The sequence below is a fragment of the Maniola jurtina genome, chromosome 21 (genome assembly GCF_905333055.1).
Source record: "Maniola jurtina chromosome 21, ilManJurt1.1, whole genome shotgun sequence".
Lineage (NCBI taxonomy): Eukaryota > Metazoa > Arthropoda > Insecta > Lepidoptera > Nymphalidae > Maniola > Maniola jurtina.
The window spans coordinates 6961967-6983170 of record NC_060049.1 but is presented as its reverse complement, the minus strand read 5'-3'; the positions used below and the strand labels follow the sequence as shown (position 1 = coordinate 6983170).

Below are 21204 nucleotides of genomic sequence, written 5' to 3'. Positions count from 1 at the left end.
TGTAACACGTCATGCAATTCCCCCGCACGTATTATATTGCATGTGACAAATAACAAAACCGCTATTATAAACTCGCGGAAAATAGCGCGAAATGATCATTTGTTACTGACGAGAGATAAATTGCTCTTGTCGACGCGGCACTGGAAATTTTCAATTTGCACTGGTATTTGTATAATTTCCTAGCGCTGGTACTTTGTGTGGTGTAATTAAAATTACTTTACAACGTGTAAACAGAGGAAGTATGCGGTCATTTTAGTAATTTCATGAAATTGTTCTTTCCCACAGAACATAAATAGTAGGTAAGTATTAGAAATAGTACAGACTACAGACGTAGTAAAAGTGATATAACCCTAGCTTGGTAATTATTTTTAAATTCAATTTGTTTTTACCCCCGACTCAAATAGAGGGGTGTTATAGGTTTGACGTGTGTATCTGTGTGTTTGTGTAACTGTCTGTGGCGTCGTAGCTCCGAAACGAATGAATCGATTTTAATTTAGATTTTTTTTGAAAGGTGGCTTGATCGAGAGCGTTTTTAGCTATAATAATCTAAGAAAATCGGTTTAGCCGTTTGAAAGTTATTTACTTGTAACTTTTTTATTATAAATATGTAGTTTCTTTTACTTGGAAGTAGATATTTTTCTGATTTCTTTTATACCTAAATATTACAGAATTGTTCAACCTTTGAAGTAGTTTTTGAATATAGTTAATTAAAACTAAATTCTACCAATTAGTCTGTCTACCAAGTTACATAGTATAAACAAATCCTAACTTTTGCGAAAGGATTTCTTGAAAACGTGAAAATTGTTACCTTCCAAACAAGCTTATAAAACTGAAAAGCTTTGATGCTTTAAAAAGAAATTAAATTATTTTAACGAGATTATATCCACACAAAAGAATATTTTTTAAGTAAAGAAATAATTTCCAAACTCTTTAACAAAGTAAAAGTAATTACTTCATATTAAAAAATGTTTAAAAGCACCGGAAGACTTTTTATGGCACGGGCTAAGTAGGAATTTGTCAAGAAAAGTTTTCTTTGTAACTACGGCTACTTACAAACAAGATCTTTGAAATGATTAATTATGTGATTATTTTTGAGAATTTCTTGCCAGTTCGTTTTATCTACTAGTTTGCAAACTTTGTTTGCGAACAGGTAGGTAATCTTAACATAATTTTTATCATGCGAATTTGAACAATTAGAGGTGCCCGTTCTTAGTGGATGTCTACTTAATAAATAGCTATCTGCATGCCAAACAGCCCGATCCATCCAGTAGTTTGAGCTGTACGTTCATAAATCATTCAGCCCGTCAGTCAGTCAGTGAGTCCGTCAGTCAGTCAATCAGTCAGCTTTTCCGTTTATACTTATATTTAGATATCCCCTTAGCAAGACATCGATAAAAAAGATCTCTTTAGGATTTTTTGGCTTAAAGCAACCAAATTTATGCCCTCCAGAGGTTTCTTTGTGAGACGTTATTGCGAAACTACGACGTTTCCTACTTTACTGGGAACGTGCTCGGCTGATCTAATGGTGGCTAAAAACGTTTTTTCCGCGTTACGAATGGACCTAACAAATTTCCTTTTTAGAGGCCCTTTTTAGGGTCCGTACCCAAAGGGTGCCAACGGAACCCTATTACTAAGCCTCCGCTGTCCATCAGTCTGTCTGTCAACGGGCCGCAATAGGTACGTGAATTTTTTACAGAATGTGTATTTCTATTGCCGCTTTAACAACAAATATTAAAAATTAAAAATTTATAACACCCCCGACAAGTGAAGGTTACAGTAATAACTAGAAAAGAGTTGATAACTTTCAAACGGCTGAACCGATTTTCTATCTAAGCTATTATTATAGCTAAGAACACTCTCGATGGGCATCGTCACCTTTCAAACAAAAAAAACAAAAAATTAAAATCGGTTCATTAGTTTAGGAGCTACGATGCCTCAGACAGATACAAAGATATACAGATACACAGATACACAGGTCAAACTTATAACACCCCTCTTTTTGGGTCGGGGGTTAAAAATTCTGCATCTTAGCTTCTTTCCAACCTCAGGGCATGCGTTTCGCTCTTTTGGTGGAATTCATATTATTTCACATCTTCGCACAACCCGAAAGGAAAGACAGTCTAGCACGTGATAAATCGTACATGTCAATACAACAAAGGGACAATCCTTTAAGAAAGAAACTTATAATACACACAAAAGGAAGCTTATCCCTTTATAGATGACAGATATGTAGGCATGAGTGATGACAGGGTACCATGATGGAGAATACCTAGTGTGCAACACACATCCGCAGAGTAGAGCTAAGACGCGTCTTTCTTGATAATAACTGAAACTATGCTTTGTTTACTTTGGCATAATGGCCGTGGTACGGCCAGTGGTGTTTGGAGTGGCTCAGGGGCATCCTTTGAGTCCCCTTCGTGTTTTGTTTTCAGAATGCCAATTTCAATGTAATTATTTAAACATCTTTATAGCTTAGAAATCAAAGATTTCCCACGGGATTTTTAAATAACTAAATAAACGGGCATCTAGTATAAATAACTGCAGTTAAAATTACTAAATTGACTAGCTACACGATATTTGAATTACGAATATGGTATGTATTATGAAATTGTATATTTGTATGCCGCCGCTACAGCTCATGTGTTGAACTTTTGTACTTAATATTTACTATTATCTTTTGTAACACACAGTAAGCAAATAAACAATTTCTATTCTATTCTATAATCTTTAGTGTAAAATTCAACTATATTATTAAGTAAAGAATCAAGACAGGTAATTTTCATGATGAGAGTAGCTCATCTTGTAATATAATAATAAAGGTTATATCATAATCATTTTCTATTATCCACAGCAAATTATTAAGTTCAGTCTATCGTTATTATCATATTACGCTTGGATGATAATTATCTCATAATTTTAATAATAATTAATTAGAACCTTCAAGATAAGGTTCATCAACTAATGATAGAGTCTCCGATTATAACTATTATTTAGCTAAATTGTACTATTATTAAAATAATTGTAACTATAAGAGTCTATTCACACGGACCACATGTAGTCAGTCTTGTGTGAATGGTATTGGTTTGACAATGGGCATCGTGCTGTAGAATTGGAATATTACAGTCCGCCAAATGAGTCATGACGCAAGGTCGAACAATTTTTGACCAAGTGAATTCTTTTACCAAGCAGCCCTTGTAGTATACCACAATATCGCACTACCTATATTGCGCTGGCTTTTGAATTTCAATGATACAGTGGTCCTGATGTAGACAGAGGCTTTCGTCTGTGGCCGCGATGTCCTGTGTATTAACCACTCAAGCGCAACAGCCATTGAACGTGATGGCAAGTTGTGATACGTGTGAATCGAACTACAAAAACGTTTTCAAACAATTTCATGGGCAGCTATATTTTTAACCCCCGACCCAAAAAGAGGGGTGTTATAAGTATGACGTGTGTATCTGTGTATCTGTGTGTTTGTGTATCTGTCTGTGGCATCGTAGCTCCTAAACGAATGAACCGATTTTAATATTTTTTTTTTGTTTGAAAGGTGGCTTGATCGAGAGTGTTCTTATCCAAGAAAATCAGTTCAGCCGTTTGAAAGTTATAAGCTCTTTCCTAGTTTTCTTATTAGACCGGTTATTACTATCCGACCAATACGAATTAGTGCCCAGCCAAATTCTAATAAAAATGTGTCGGAGGTTTAAATTTTTGATTTAATTTTAACTTTTTCAGTGTGGTATTGTTCAGATTGTGGCACGTCTGAAGGGTTCTTAAGCAAAAATCAATGAAAGTTATAGAGCAGTTTAGTTAGATTATCATTTTAGATGGCAGAGTTATCAACTAAACAAATCAAACATCAAAATTGATCATCAAAAATAATAACAGCAATTATTTCTATACAATATTGAATATCATGGAATATCAAGATCAAAATACAATGACATTGATGAGAATTAAATTGATGGTTCGGAAATCACGATAGCAATCTTAATTGTACAGTTCAACCAAAAATTTGGACATTTCAAAGCGATCACAGATCAAAAAGGTCTTGTTTTATACAAGCAAGTAAAATTAAAACTACAAGTCAAATTAAACGTAACAATGAAGTTGATAGGTATAAAGTTAGTTTTAGTGCTACTATTGGTCCTGATGACGTCATACGTTCTTTGTGAAGACGCTACTACTACACCAGCGACCACGGCTCAGGAAGAAGAAGAGGAAGAAATGCCTCAGAAGAGAAGTTGCTCAATTTGGTGCTGGATCCAGAAGATAGCCATGTTTGTCATCTCGCAATTGCTAAGTAGCTAGAAGATCGTGAAGGGAATCATTTTGATTAAATGGTGGGTTCTGAAACTGTATTTAATTTCACCTTTAATGGGAGTTAGTTTACTCGCCGCGGCTTAGGATTATACTTTTAAAGTAAATAAATAAATAAATAAATAAATAAATCTTTATTATCTGAACAGAACATTATTTACAGACTTTGGTGTGAGGCCCTGCCTCCTGATGAAGTGAAAACTGTGTTTCAGGAGGCAGTGTCTTCCCATAATATAGTGTACAGCACAATATAATATAACCACTTATAATAATTAAATTAAGTTTAAGTTGAAAACACGTAATTAAAGGTATACTTAATATTTAAAGATAGATAGTTACAATTCTAAGAGATTTGTGTAGTGTGTGTGTGTTTGTATGTGTAATGTGTGTGTGTGTGTGTGTGTGTGTGTGTGCGAGTTTGAGTGCGTTTGCGCGTGAAAAGAAATATAAAATATAATAATTACATTTATTTAATTTGTTAATCCTTTTTGCAGAATAATTTCTCGACATTCTCATAGTCGTATTTCTTCAGCCATGTTTTGACATAGCTTTTTAAGTCTCTATTCGTCATATCTTTCAATGTTCTTTTTTTTAGTAGGTTATATAAGAAGGGTGCAAGAAAGTCGTACTGTCTACGCGCTAAACCACTCTTGACTGCAGGTACAGGGCATCTGTCGATTCTCCTTGTACTCGCAGGTAGGAGTGGAACCGCTTCACTGTGATATCTGCGCAGAGTCTGGTAGATAAAGAGTTTTCTTACCGAGAGTACGTCGCAATCTTCATATAATCTTGTAGTTGGAAAGATAAACGGATAAAACTTAATGACTTTGAGCAAGGCGCGTTGAGCCCGCTCAACCTCAAGATTATGCGTTTTAGCAGCTCCACCCCAGGCACAGATGCAATAGCTGAGGACACATTCGCCAAGGGATTTATAAAGCTTGATTAACATATCCGTACTACATACTGCGCGTAGGGTTTTAAAAATGTAAATAAGTCTTCTAATACGCATACTAGTGTTAGCTATGTGTGGAACCCAAGTCATATTATCATCTATTGTAACGCCAAGGTATTTAACTGTATTCGCTGGCGTTAAGGAATCACAGTTACACATAAATCCATCATCTTGATTGCACGGGTAACAATGGGCTCTTATTCTAAAATCATTTGGCGGTCGTCCACTTTTGGTTTTGCTGAAGCAAAGATACTTGGTTTTGTTGGTATTAAGAGAAAGAAGACTATGTTCTAACCACGAAATTATTTTACTTAGGCCTATTTCTGCATTTACTTTAACATCATCCCATGTGGAACCGTGGAATAAGAGAACTGTGTCATCAGCAAACATTATGACATCAGCATTATTGATTCGTATATTGCATAGTTCGTTTATATAAGCTAAGAAAAGTGTAGGGCCTAAGGTGCTACTTTGAGGGACTCCGTATGAGCAGGTATACGTATCACTTAAGCATCCTTCAACTCTTAATTGCTGGGTTCTATTAGAGAGATAGTCGGAAAACCATTTCTGTGCCAATCCTCTTATTCCACAGTTTTCTAGACGAGCCAATAATATTGGGATGGAAACTGTGTCGAAAGCTTTTTGCAAATCCAGAAATACTCCTACAGCCTTTTTATTTCGATCTAAGTGTTGAGTGATCAGTGAAGTTAATTTTAATACAGCGTCTTCCGTAGATTTCTTGGCGCGAAATCCGAATTGGTTATTGATTGATTATACTTTTAAAGTGAAAACTTCTATATGCCCATATAGAATATACTTCTAATTGAAAAATTACCTATGCATAAACTGAATCTATTTTTATTTATAGAGAGTGTAACCAGAACGCTGCCAAAAACTTATTATTATACTACCTTAACACAATCCAATCCAATTACCATTTGCCTTACCTTGTAGTTTTAGTGATTTAGTATTTTACAAACCCGCATTGTATAGCTCCCTCGGGGAAGCCGAACCCCAACGGGACGCGTCCCCAGGTGGCGGATAGGGGAACTCTCGTCAGATACCACTTACGATTTAATTGCAAGTGGTATCTGATGGGAAGGGGTAAAATAAAAAAATGCCCCCGTGGACCAAATAAGGCTGGAGAAGGAAACTCCATAAAAAACCCCTGCAGCACGCTCCTCTGACATATTTGGAGAAAAGGGTACTGCAGTGCTGTGTGCTGGCTGGAGTACACAGTAGGGTTGTCGGCGGAAGAGCCTCTATAGGCCAACGGTGGCTCCCGCATCTTGTTGGTTCGCTAACAAGGTGACAGTCTTGGCGTCAGGTGGCAACCGGCCGTAAAATCTATAGCCATTCTTCCACTCCTAACCATGAATTACATAAATAAAGAAATGAATATAACTACTAGGGCGTCCCCTGTAAGCGACGTAAGTGTGAATAAGGCTGTCTCGAATGCTACAAATACTAGGGCGTCCCCCCGAAGCGACGATAACAACTCTATTATGACCCGCCCGAATGTACCAAAGCTAAGAATAGCGAGCTGGAATGTGGGCTCAATGACTGGACGAGGTGCAGAACTAGCCGAAGTTTTGAAAAGAAGACGAGTAAATATATGCTGCATTCAGGAGACAAAATGGAAAGGGTCCAAAGCGCGTAACATTGGTTACGGTTACAAACTACTTTACCACGGTATAACTAATAAACATAATGGGGTGGGCATTGCAGTAGACAATGATTTGCAGGATCGTATTATTGAAACCAAGAGGATTAGTGACCGCATTATTTACATCAAATTTGCTATGGATCAACAATTGCCAATGAATGTAGTCTCTGTTTACGCCCCGCAAACGGGATGCACCATAACTGAAAAGCAAACTTTTTGGGATGACTTAAATAACTTAATGCAAACTATACCGATCGCTGAGGCTAAGTATGTTGTAGGAGATTTTAATGGGCATGTTGGTGCGAGTGCCGAAGAGTACCGAAGGATTCATGGTGGTTCGGGATATGGAACTAAAAATCCCCAAGGAGAAGAGATAATGCAATTTGCATCAACCTACGACCTCGCTATCGTAAATACATTTTTCACAAAATCACCAGAACACCTAATAACATTTAAGAGTGGTAACAACAAAACCCAAATTGACTATATATTGGCAGACCGTGCTAAACTTAAGTCTTTCAAGGATTGTAAGGTGATCCCGGGAGAGCCCTTAACAACACAACATCGACTACTTGTAGCTGACTTTACGATCCCTAAACCCACAAAATTACTTCGCAGCAAGGAACCACGCATAAAATGGTACAAACTACAGCAACAGGAAGGTGAAGAACTCTGTAAAAACCTCAGTGAATACCTCGATAAAGCCGAACAGCTTCATGATCAAACGCCAAACACCATATGGTCGGATTTTCAAAATCACTGCTTACAGAAAGCATCAGAGATACTTGGAGTATCTAAAGGTCCATTAAAATCTAATAAAGAACCAGCTTGGTGGCAAGCTGAGGTAAAAGACAAACTACACAGAAAAAAGTCAAATTTCAAGACATGGCAACAAAGTGGTGAAGAAGAAGATCGTAGTCAATATAGAACAGCAAAGAAGGAAGCAAGACGAGCAGTAGCCCAGGCCAGAGCAAGAAGTGATGAAAATTTCTATAGTGATTTGCTTCAAGCTAAAGACGATAGGGAGCTTTTCAGGGTAGCAAAACAGAGATATAACAACACCAAGGACATTAGGAATAATAAATACATTAAAAATAAACAGGGTATACTACTCACATCAAATGAAGATATAAGAGACAGGTGGAAAGAATACTATTCTCACTTGTTAAATGAGACTTTTCCATGTTTAGAAATAGTAGAATCAGCTGCTCTGGAAGGACCTATACCAAACATAACCCCAAGGGAAGTACAAGTAGCGGTAACTCTGATGGCTAATAACAAAGCTACTGGTCCTGATAACATCCCAGCAGAACTAAGGAAAAGACTAGGCAACGTTGGCATTAGTTTTCTAACAACACTATTTAATAAAATATTAATCTATGGTATACCTACTGGCTGGAGGACGAGTTTCTTAGTGCCGTTCTACAAGAATAAGGGGGATGTTAGATTATGCGAAAATTATAGGGCTATTAAATTACTTTCACATACATTTAAGATCTGGGAAAGAGTAATTAACCAACGATTAAAACAACTAACAGCCGTTACAGAAAATCAGTGTGGCTTTGTCACGGGAAAGTCAACCACTGACGCCATTCATACTGTAAGATTGCTAATAGAAAAGTACAGAGACGGCCAGAAAGACCTGCACATGGCTTTTATAGATCTCGAGAAGGCTTTTGACCGAGTACCCCGAAAACTGATATGGGAGGCCCTACGATCCCAACAGGTACCTGAACATTATATTAAATTAGTGAAGGATATGTACTGTAATATAACCACCAAAGTACGAGGACCAGCTGGGATTAGTGATGAGTTTAACGTTGAGGTGGGAGTTCACCAGGGCTCGGCACTGAGTCCTCTCCTTTTTAATCTAGTAATGAATCATCTCACATCTAATATACAGGAGCAGCCGCCTTGGGATCTTCTTTATGCGGACGATGTAGTACTCATAAGAGAAAGCCCAACTGAACTCCAAAACGCCCTCGAAACATGGAGGGCAGCTCTTGAGGATGCCGGTTTAAGAGTAAGTCGAGGAAAAACCGAATACATGTACTGTAATTTTGGTGGTATCGACCAAGGCGCTACCATACAACTGCAAGGGAATCCAGTAAAGAAGGTTGATATGTTTAAATACCTAGGCTCAATGGTGTCAAATAATGGAACTATTGATGCTGACATCACACACAGAATAAACACAGGATGGATGAAATGGAGGGAACTTTCTGGATTGCTGTGCGACCAACGGATGCCTATTCGTATTAAAGGCAAAGTTTATAAAACCGCTGTTCGCCCTGCTCTAATCTATGGCTCGGAGTGCTGGCCTGTAAAAAAAAACCCAGGTTTCTAGGATGCATGTAACTGAAATGAAAATGCTGAGATGGGCAGGTGGAGTCACCTTACTAGATAAAATACAGAATAGGCATATTCTGGGCACCTTTAAAGTAGCACCAATCGAAGACAAACTCTTAGAGAGACGGCTGCGGTGGTATGGTCATGTCATGAGAAGACCCGAGGATCACATGACCAGAAGCGTAATACATGTTAGCGCTGGACCCAGACGACGGGGCAGACCTCGACAAACCTGGATGTCAGTAGTATTGAACGACCTGAAAACAGCCCAAATAGACACAATGACGACCCAAAACAGAACAACTTGGAGAAATATGGTTAGGAGAGCCGACCCCAATTAACATGGGAAAAGGCTAGGTCTATATATACAAACCCGCATTGTATAGCGTGCAAAACTCGGGTCAATGCGCCATCTACGACGCGGCATTGACTTCGAGTGACCTATTTACGGAACGGTCGTTGACCTCTAGTGTCAATCAGATGTTTTATTTGCACCTTTCTACCATCGTACTATCAAGCATCGTCAAGGTCTGCATCCGTACGTAGTTGAAATTCCTCGAACACGTACGAAGCGATTTGCTTCCTCTTTCCTAATTCGAACCGCTAGGATATGGAACGCCCTTCCGGCGTCAGTTTTCCCATCCACCTATAATATGGGTACCTTTAAGTTAAGAGTGAATAGGCAACTTCTATCTCCATCCGCTCCATCCGCTATCTCCAACTTCGCTCCATCTTAGGCCGCATCATCACTTGCTAGCAGGTCTGATTGCAGCCAAGCGCTAGTCTATATAATTAAAAAAAAAAAGAAAAAAAAAGCAATATATTGTGAACTTTTAAAAAATACAGGTTTTTTTCGTAGTTCCTTTTATGTTATCTTATCAGAAATCATCAGTAAGTAGGTACTATCTTTATTTTTGCTAGCGTTCTGGTTACACCCTGTAGGTATATGTAACTGAAGCTACGAAGGCGCAATAGAGAAGCTTGTTAGTTGCCTTAAGTAGAGCGCACTGAAGAAGTTCCTTAATTGGACATCGTTTTAAATTATGACTATGAAAAGGAGTGTTGAAACTGATAAAACATAGCTATTAAAACAAACTCCTAACTAAAAAAAACTAAGCTATTATGTTGAATGGGAATAATATTGAATGAATTTATACTGAAATTAAGTACTTTATGTGGGACTACTTGTGTGATTTACTTATGCTACGTCAAGACTTTAGGTACCACTCACTTGTGTCTGAAGAATGTGAAAATTGTGCAACAAGCAACAAGATAAAGTGGGTCAGTATGATTAATGATCATACATATTATACTCGTATCCTATCAGAAAACACCAGCTATTTCGTCCACATTGAGTTAGATAGAAACTTTGCGCAGACGAAGTTTTTCAAGATCGGAATGATTTTTCGAGATCAAAATTGTCCATCTTCGAGATGCAAGCTACTTCTGTACTAAATTTCTTCAAACTGATTAAATAGATAACCTGAAAAAGGCAATACATAGAAGGATAGATGAACAGACAGACTGATGGACACATTTTCACATTTAATAGATAATATTAGTATCAATTAATATACACTATGGATGGAGTTTGGATTTTAAGAATGTTTGGTTTACAGCGGGAAAAAATGAGTCAATCTTATCTCTGAATTATCATTAAAGCTTCGCCTTACTCTCCGCTCCCAAAGTAATAACCTAGTGGGTGTATAAAGGTATTTGTTTTGTTTAAGAAGCGATTCCGAAGCATAGATATGTTTCCAAAGAGATAAATTTAGAATAAGCTGACAGTGGACTTTTAGGGTCATTCGGGCTTTATTTAGTGCAGAGCAGTTAAGGCCAGCAAGTGGCTTATCGATACGTTCAACAAGGTTCAAGAGCTTTACGACCACGAGGGACCCGAGTCCATTCCCAGTCATTAAATGTTAATATACTGGAGGATGCGCTAAATTTTTATTTCTCTCCGGGTAAGTGATCAAAAAGTGACAGCACAGTGGGTAAGACATCGGTCTTCTATTCGGGAGGTAAGGGATTCAATTCCATCAGCCTTTATGTGTCCACTGCTGGACATAGGCCTTTCCAAGAGCACGCCACCAAACACGATTCTCCGCCTTCCTCATTCACCCGCTCCCTGCCACCTTCTTCAGGTCATCGGTCCATCGTGCTGGAGATCATCCTACCCTGCGCTTACCGGTACGCGGTCTCCACTTCAGAACATGTCTGCCCCATCGGCCGTTAGTTCTGCGACAGACATAGACACCCCTTCGTATTTCGATATATCATTAGCAATTAAATATAATATCACTTGCTTAAAGGGTTAGGAAAAACGTCGTGAGGAAACCTGCATACTTCATCAAAAGTGTATAAAGTCTGTCGATCCGTGCTTTTCTTTCCAATGATTAGTGACCTTTTTTTTTAATACGAGACCACGTGCCAGCAGCATAGCGTGGGACGACCTCCAAACCCACTGGATCAATAACTAAAAGAAAGTGGCAGCAAGGGGTTAGACGACAAAGGTGGCCAGCTGAATATTTTGTGTGGGACGCTCTCGGAAAGATCCCTTTGCAAGTCGATACAAGCAGATATTTATTATATAAACAAGTAAATATTAGACGGTTCGAAAATACGGCGATAACACTTCGAGAAAAAGGTACGTAGCGCCCCGGCCGCCGTTTGGCTCGTCTTGGCGGAGGCACTGCCGTGCCCTCTGATACTTTTCGTAGGTATAAGTAATCCCTAAATAGATATCTTGGCACAATTAAAGCAAAAATATCATTTTCACTTTATGTACCTATTGTCAGCATAGGACTCTGGCGTGATGCCAGTGATAATGAATATCAACCAAAAGCTAGATTAATAGGTACCTACTAAAAGCATAATCTGGTTCATTTGCCAACAGCATGTAACTTGACAGATAAGAAACTTGAGCACAATTTTCCCGCGATTTTATGAACGTGAAATTATTTATTTGAAATCCCATCCTGATTGTTTTCAAGCATAGAAAGTATACGCTTGCATAGATTTTCGATATAACAGTTCAGCACTTTCCAGACTTACCAAACAAACAGTCTGATAAAACTAAGTGTCTGTGCCAACTTTATAAGTCTCGACCAGTGAGATCTGTGCAATAAACCAATCGAAAAATTTCATCAATTGAAATTGAAATTTTTCGGTTTTTATTTGAATTCGATTCAAAAACTTTAAAAATACACCGTAAAATTTCGTTGAATATGAAAAAAATTATATGCCTAATCTTAAAACATTTCTAGAAAACTTTAAGAACATAATATTAAGTTTTCACAACCTACTGGGTTCTGGGCCAGAAAACTTCGTATAATTTCATAGAAATCAAAAAGCCATTTACCCAGCATTTCAGCAAGCAACTTTGGGTTAAAAATACATCAGACTTTCAACAGAAATGTGGTTAGCATTTCTATAAAATGGAAACCATTTCAAAACATTTTTATGGAAATAAAATTAAAATAGGTAACGTTGCATCCACTTTCACCTTGAAGGCTTCCACTTCACTTTGAATCCTTTCAATTTCACGACGTTTAGTTTAACGGGGAAGAAAATACAAAAATAAACGGGAGGAATGGAATATCAAAATGACTGGAAAAGTTAATTCAAACGCAATAAGCGTTGCACTTTGTAGGTTTTAAGTAGGTACCTATACAAAATTGGATTTATACAGGACTTGAGATTGAGGACTTTCTGTTTAAATAGTTCTCTGGTATTATTTACTGAATAAATAGGTAGGTGCATTCAAGAAAATGATTAAAACAAAATGTTTTAAGTCTTCTTAAGTTAGAAAAAATATTTAGATTTTGTTCAAAAGAATATTAATGTGACTCTACTTTCTTATTTACAGAAATGAATAGGAAATCTGAGATTTTTAAACCAACCAGCAAATGACGGAACCATGCAGAAAAGTTTAACGATGTTAGGATGAATTTAATGATCGCCAGTATGGTACAAACCTGGTAAAATATTTCTTCACTATTTTTTTTTAAACCGTCGGTGTTAGTCACACTAATATTATAAAAGCGAAAGTTTGTGTGTGTGTGTCTGTGTATGTTTGTTACTCCTTCACGCAAAAACTAATGGACGGATTTGGCTGAAATTCGAAATGGAGATAGATAATATCCTGGATTAGAACATAGGCTACTTTTTATCCCGAAATCAAAGAGTTGTCACGGGATTTCGAAAAACATAAATCCACGCGGATGAAGTCGCGGGCGTCAGCTAGTATGTTTTTAAAGTACATTTCATCTTCATCATAATCAACGCATTGCCGGCTCACTACAGAGCACGGGTTTCTGTTCTAATACGAGTGACTCTTGGTTTGCTGCTAATATCACTTGCATTCTTAGTACCAAAAAAGTGGATAGATCGCTCAGTAAAAATAAATGAAACTACATTATACCTATCTAAGTTTTATTTGAAAAGTAATCTATACAAATGGGTGCAGTCGTTGAATACTTTGGCCTTCTTGCAAACGTCTTGCTTGTGTTGCGTCGCCTCAGCACTCTCGATGCATGCACCTCCCTTGTCATCCATCATGTGACGGTTGTCCAGCTGGTGTGCTTGCTTTACTCGTTTCCTAGGTATAGGAGAAGATTGTACGATAAAAACGTCTACGCATTATGAAAATACTAGATTTTTCCCGTATGGGATTATTGTAGAAATGTCAGACAGACAGACAGACAACGAAATGATCCTATAAGGGTTCCTTTTTTCTTTTTGAAGTACGAAACTCCAAAAACAATACACAAATGAAGTAGAAGGGCTTACATAGTAAAATTAATTAATATTCATCTGGCGACACAAATCTCGAATATTTCGAGCTATCTCAATATCGCCTCACTCGGTATCATCGTTAACATCCGATAATCTTAGTTAGCAACTTGGGTAAACAGTTTGTCTATGCCAAACTCGGTTCTAGTTTACCCACAACCAGCTGCAAAGGTCAATCGGAACTTGCTGAACTTATCTAATAATAATCTGTCCAATATCTAGAATGATCCCTGAGGTACAAAGGTCCAATTTATTCATCCTAAGATGCAATGCTCACCGGCAGAGCGGAAGTGCGGCGTTTGATAAAAAATGCGTGTCCATGTCAGACTTGAACATGAAGGGTTCCGTACCATCGTAGGTACAAGAAATAACACTTTTAACTTTTTTAATCTTCATGGCAGCCACCAACGACGGACAAACGGACAGATGGACAGACAGACGGACGGACAGACAGACAGACGGATAGACAGACTGACAGCAAAGTGATCCTATAAGGCGGAACCCTTTTTCTTTTTGAGTACGGAACCCTAAAAAGGACGCAAGTAGATATTACCTATAGATATCTAAGTTAATTTGTCCGTTCCCGTTCATAATGCCGAACTTCTTCAAGACGCAGTAGATGATACAGGACTCGTCGGACTCCTGGAGTTCAAGCCGCCTGCCCTTCGGGAACATTTCGTTGAGGCACTGTTGCGCCACCATGTCAGACACCCTCTCGTGGGCGTACATCACTGAGATCCTGGCGTATGTTGAACAGATGAGCAGGGAAAGAAAGAGTGCTTCTGTAAAAGAACAGAAAAGAGCTGATAACTTTCAAACGGCTGAACCGATTTTCTTGAATTATAGCTAAGAACACTCTCGATCAAGCTACCTTTCAAACAAAAAAAAAAAAAACTAAATTAAAATCGGTTCATTAGTTTAGGAGCTACGATGCCACAGACAGATACACAGATACACACGTCAAACTTATAACACCCTTCTTTTTGGGTCGGGGGTTAATAAATGCGTCTCTCAGTCTGATAGTTTTTCATTACATTACATACATTAGTAACAGTTTTTGGAGTCGGTGGCAATGAGGTGCCAATGTGAATTCACAAACAATAGAGCTATGAAATTGAAAAAGAACTACATTAACTCTTGTATACATAATATTATATTCGATAATAAATTAAATTATTTTTTACTTTTTATTGGTGGTTATTGAAGTCGGTTTTTTTTTTAATACTCAATCAGAGTGGTTGCAATTGCCACATCAAAAAAGCTCGTTTCGGCGTGATTGAAGCACAAACCAACGAACTAATAGACAAACAATTTATAATATACAAAGCCCCAATAGCTCAACAGTTACAGGAGTGGACTGAACTACGAAAGGTCGGCGGTGCAAACCCCAGCCATCGCACGATTGTCGTGCCCACTCCTAGGACAAGCTTTACGCATAGTTGGAGGGGAAAGGAAAATGTTAATGATGATTAAAATGGCTAATATTCTTTAAAAAAAAATATGGGTGTGATATTCATAATCCGAGGATCCTATGTCTATGGCCATATCATTTAGCAAGCGACGAGTTATTTATTAATACAAATAAAATTAATAACGTAACATATTACTATCTGTTACATGCAACGGTCTTTATTGGCTTCGGTTACGGGATATGACTAATGGATGCATGAAATGTTACACGAACTCGTATAATAATGATTTGTGGTAGCAATTACGACCGTATGATTATTGTCGATTCATAACAACCTCCCATAATGACTGGTCATCAAAACTATAGTAATATAATACTCTAAATGCTAAAGTTGTTTGTTTGGTATATCATTTGCGCAACAATGGATGAACGGATCGACATGATTTTCACCTGTAGCCCAGAGGGTTATAACTATGCTTGACGCTATGTAGGTATGTATATGCACATTCCTGTGACCGTTCGTAACTACTCAACGGCTAAACCTATATTGATAAAAGATACATCATTAGATTTGTCTTGATGACGCAAGTGTTATTCACAGTGAGTACATAATATAGTGTGTGAGTATATATGATTCTTAAAAAATCAAAATGGTGGATTTTATGTGCTTTAATGTGTGGATTGAAAAAAATGCAGCGCAAACCACAGTCGGGGTTTTCTGAAAACTTTTTAAATTACTGGTTGGTAGAGCTTCTAGTTTAATTTTAAAATGACTGTGATACAATTACAGACAGACTGATGGACAGGACAAAACCACAGTGAACTAGAGTGAGTTAGATCCAAGTGAGCTCTCGGTTTGATTCTGAATCAACATCTGTCAAATATTAGGTACCGACAAGGCTCTTTTGGCACTTATTGAGGGCGCTGTTGCAGCTTTATGCCGACACAGCGAACTATCAACAAATGCTCTTCTAAAGATGGCGGCTTTAGTTCCGATTTTGACCACGCGCCAAAAGAGCCTTGTCGGACTATACCTTATTGAGCCTAATTTGAGCACTAGGAATGACGTAAAATCAAAGATTTAAAAATATTATAATATTTAAAAATATTATAATTCTCCATTCTTTCTCACACTGCGCTTCCATGTCACATAGGTATCTAGTCGTTTCATAGCATATAACCTACATTGACGCCTGCCATACCAGTGCAGGTGAAGCTTCGAGGTTTTGTAACAAGTTTCATATCTGTCGTGAACTGTGATGAAACTAAAAGTTCGTGGGAAGAAGTCTAATCAAAGATTATTCAGCCTGGGAAAAGTGTTCTCGCTGATAAAATTTAATAGTTCTATAGTTCGTCGCGCGTGACTACTGTTTCAGTCTAATGACTAGGTAACAAAGGGTAGGCAGTTACGTAAAACTATCTGATACTTACGGTAGGTACCTAACAATAATTGGGTAGAAAGAAAAACCCGAACTATTCGGAAAAGATCCGATTACCAGATAAACACATTTATTACCTTTTTAAGACATCATCATCATTTCAATCGATTGTCGACCCACTACTGATAACCTCAGAACTAAAATGGCTTAGGCCAAAGCTACCATGCTGGTTAAATACAAAGTAAAATTATCAAAGAACAAACACACTTTTGATAATTTTGTGGATAACTTTCAGGCATGCAGTTCTTCTCAGGATATTTCCTTCGCCAAGTGATGAGCCAAACGCACACAATTTCGGAAAGTCAGAAGTGCATGCCCGGGATCGAACCCGCACTCCTCGTATAGGAGGCTCAAGTCTTGACTGCGTGTTAATTACTAGGCCTTTCAAGAAAGAATAGTCTTGAAAAGTCTGCTGGATTTTAAACAGTTTAAACTCTTTTATTTTAAAAAGCAAACAAAAATGATTATTTATACAAATATAAATTAAAATTTTATAACACCCCCGACAAGTGGAGGTTACAATAACTAGAAAAGAGCTGATAATTTTCAAACGTCTAACCAGATTTTCTTGGATTATACCTAAGAACACTCTCGATCAAGCCACCTTTCAAATAAAAAAAACTAAATTAAAATCGGTTCATTAGTTTAGGAGCTACGATGCCACAGACAGATACACAGATACACACGTCAAACTTATAACACCCCTCTTTTTGGGTCGGGGGTTAAAAATTAAGAAATAAAATAATGAGAATTTCAAATGGTTGCACTCTTCCTAGGTGAAAACTAATTCAAATTTCTAAACGCTTGTTATTATTCAAGTTTTCACCAACAGTTTCTTAAAATATTCCTGGAAGAAAGTTTGTGGTTCCCACCTATACATAATTACGATTTAAAATCATGCATTACTAAGTTAATATAAAGTTATAATTATTTCAAATCACTGCTTTAAATGGCAAGTTTTATCGAAGTTCAAGCTCAATTAAATAATTTTCCGTTGAAATGAAAAATTTTACTTACCGCAATTTCTTTTCATTTTCTAGTTTTATCTGATTCATAGTCGTACTAACAAGATTTTATGTCAGTTATTTTGTGAAAGCAACTTTCCGTTTTTAATTAAATCTGTGTTAACCAGTAATTCAATTAAGATTGAAAAGGTGTCGGTAGTCGTGTTGTATTCTAATTAAAAAATAAAACGCAAGTAACTTTCTTAAGTCTAGATTAATTATAAACCTAGATAGGTATGTACCTACAGTACTACTTTTATAACTTACGCCAATGTACCTGCGCAGAAATCTTATTTTTGAATGGCGAAAAAATATTGCAGCCAATCATAGTGCATGCCTGTCTGCTATTGGTTGTTACCTACATGCCATGTTTTGTACGCGCGAATTATGAGTGAGATAGCATGAGTCTCTGTTGTTCTCGGGTTTAAAATCCTAACGTCAAGCAATAAGGTATGTATTTCATTGGTGCACATTTGGTTTTAGTCGGCGGTAAAAGTGATCGTACACAATATAAGTAGTTCTTAAAGGATGAAAGCGATAAAACGTATTAATTTCATTTACTTAATTGTTATTCATGCTTATTTTCTATCTTACGATCTATAAAAGAAAACTTTGGAACAAAATAAAAAAAAAACATTTTATTCAAAATAGTACAAAAGTATAAATCATTACTAAAATAATAATTACAGATTATAATAATGATAATTATATGTTTTGTTTAACGCATTCTCACACACAATATTATTGTTTGGCATTGTTTTATACCTGTAGTGTCCACACTAGTAAAATTTATTATTTGGTAAAAAATTATTCAGTTTCAGGATCTTTATACGAAATTACGTACAGCTGCGTACAGTCATTAAATACTTTAGCTTTTTTACACACGTCGTGATCCAAGTTCATCCCATTGATATTCTGCGCGCAGGTCTCGCCAACATCCGATATTAAAACCCTTGGATCGTATCGATGGATCGCTTGCACCCGCCTGTAGTAGTTCCTTATGTTTATAATACCATCATTGGACATGATCCCAAACTTTTTCAACACGCAATGTATGATGCAAGGTATGTCATTCCGGTCTATGTGGAGAGGGTGTCTGTATAAGTTTCGTGGGTACATTTCTGAGAGGCACTCGTTTGTGATGAGATCACTTCGTTTGTCTCGAGCATATAGGATTGATAAAGACGGCTCCGTGTCCAGGTTATTTGAAAAGAACTTATGTCTGTAGCAATCTATGGTGGCTCCTAGTGATATTGTGATAAAGAGCCGTAACACTGAAAACGGAGAATTCGTAGATAGGTACATGACACAAAAAAAATACGCACATATTATGTTTATTAATCGGTTTTTACATAGTTTTGTGCACGATTGCGTCATTAATTTTTTTTTTCATTAATTGGAAATGATGATCGTGATAAAAAGTGGAAATCTAATCTGGCAAAAAATAGGCTGAACTATATTTTACTTTATTGATAAAGCTGTGGATTTTGTACAATAAATAAAGATCATGTAATTTTTCTAAGAGGTTAGCATACGACTGAAAAATTCGCAAGACCCATAGAAGGCGTAAGAGGCATTTTTCAATACAGAATATGCCAGTAACGTCAACAGCATCAGGCACGCCAGAAAATTGCGCTCTTATAGGTCACGTCAGTGTTGACCTTTAATTTTATCATTAGCATTTCTTCATTCTTCAGCTCCATATATCTAAATCTGTCATATGCATTATCTGTACGTATTGAATACTACGTTACGTTCTACGCCTGTCTCTTGCGGTTCTTGCACTTGGTCTTTAGTATGCGATCACCTTTATAATATACAGGATGCTAGGAATCAAATTAAAAATGGATTCAAATATTTACCTAGAAGGACTACTTTTAAGTAATAATATCAAATTACAGGCACTCAGCCTGTATAAATTCTGTGAAAATATTTCATTAAAATCGTGTTGATTTTTAGCGAACTAAAATATTCCCAAAAATTCCATTAACGCGGAAAGTATTGAAGGATCATTTTCGTGAGCGAAGTTCTCATTTCACGAAAGTTTTTCAAGGGAGAGCATTAATACTTTTTGGCCTTCCGGAAAATGTTTAGTCATTAGCATTTCAAAAGATTAATTGAAAAGTTCGCCTTGCTTGACCTGAGTTTTGTGGGGGTGGATTCGATCCATATTTTTTCCCAATACATATAAGAACCGTTATTTCAATCACCAAGTAATGTTTAAGTGATTTTACGTTTCGACAGTTTTTACCCGACTGCGGCAAAGTCAAAAGGAAGGGTACCTAATGATTTTAGCAGTCTTTGTATGTATGTACGTATGTATGTTTGTATTCAGATTCTGTGTGTTCCACCGTAGCGCCTAAACTACTGGGCCGATTTTGATGAATGAGGTGACATAGGCTACATTCTATAGGAAAAAAATTGATCTGGCGGATGTTACCTACATCCAAAAAGTGGGTTTTTGCTATTGTATCGAGTGGGATATCAAATGAAAGAGGAAAAAAAATCTGAGTTCGTAAATATAAATTTAGTACAATGTTATAATAAAATACACCGAGCGACAGAAATACAATTTTATACTATATCTGTCGGTTGTCGCTATCTATCGACAGTTCGCGGGTAGTAGTCGGGTTTAATGCTGTCTTTATCTTGTTTTTTGTGGCGATTCGAATTGTGGAGACGCCTTGTCCCTTTAAAAATAGTAAATTTTACTCACTTTCCATTTTATTTTCAGGTTTAAATAATTGAAATCAATACACCGATTCACTTCCAATTAACAGTGTAAACATCGTTCCAGGTAAATCTTTTGCAACCAACTGAATTTCGTCTGCAGTGGGGAATTGCGAGTAGGTATTGTTTTCCAATTCCCATTGGAAATGTTTTTTATACTTGCGAAAATTTGGCAAACAATTGCGTATTGTTCGACAATGAGACGATAAGGAAAATGAAATTGGTCAAGTTCGAGTTGGTTTCGCACATGAAGGGTTCCGTACCATACAAGATGTAATGAAGTTTTAATTATTTTGAATTTGTATAGTGGCTATTTTGAAAAACGCCATTTAAGTTTTTTATTATTTGTTACAGCGGCAATAGAAATATACATTGTGAAAATTTCAGCTTTCTACCTATTATTATGGTTCATGAGATATAGCCCGCTGACAGATAGACAGATGGACTGACAGACGGAAGGACAGCGGAGGCTTAGTACGGCTTCGGGTACGGAACCCTGAAAAAGACAAAAAGTCCATTGGCACTTGGCACCACAGCACTAT

General features: G+C 37.1%; 1 protein-coding gene and 1 long non-coding RNA gene across 3 annotated transcripts; one reads left to right on the top strand and one right to left on the bottom strand.

The window, feature by feature from the left end:
- LOC123876557 lies at positions 1-4353 on the top strand. The gene is made up of 2 exons (XR_006798376.1): positions 1-299; positions 3733-4353. It is a non-coding gene; the product is annotated as an uncharacterized LOC123876557 (long non-coding RNA).
- A 9349-nt stretch (positions 4354-13702) lies between these two features.
- LOC123876556 lies at positions 13703-20813 on the bottom strand. Of its 2 annotated transcripts, XM_045922870.1 has the most exons (3): positions 20649-20812; positions 14632-14860; positions 13703-13884 (listed from the first exon to the last, which is right to left on the bottom strand). In XM_045922870.1, the coding sequence occupies exons 1-3, from the start codon at positions 20653-20655 to the stop codon at positions 13719-13721; spliced, it is 402 nt and encodes a 133-aa protein (XP_045778826.1). In that variant the 5' UTR covers positions 20656-20812; the 3' UTR covers positions 13703-13718. The 2 variants fall into 2 exon arrangements, with proteins under 2 accessions (XP_045778826.1, XP_045778825.1); XM_045922869.1 differs by lacking the exons at positions 13703-13884; positions 14632-14860 and adding an exon at positions 18625-19206 and having other exon boundaries at positions 20649-20813.
- Positions 20814-21204: the final 391 nt, after the last annotated feature.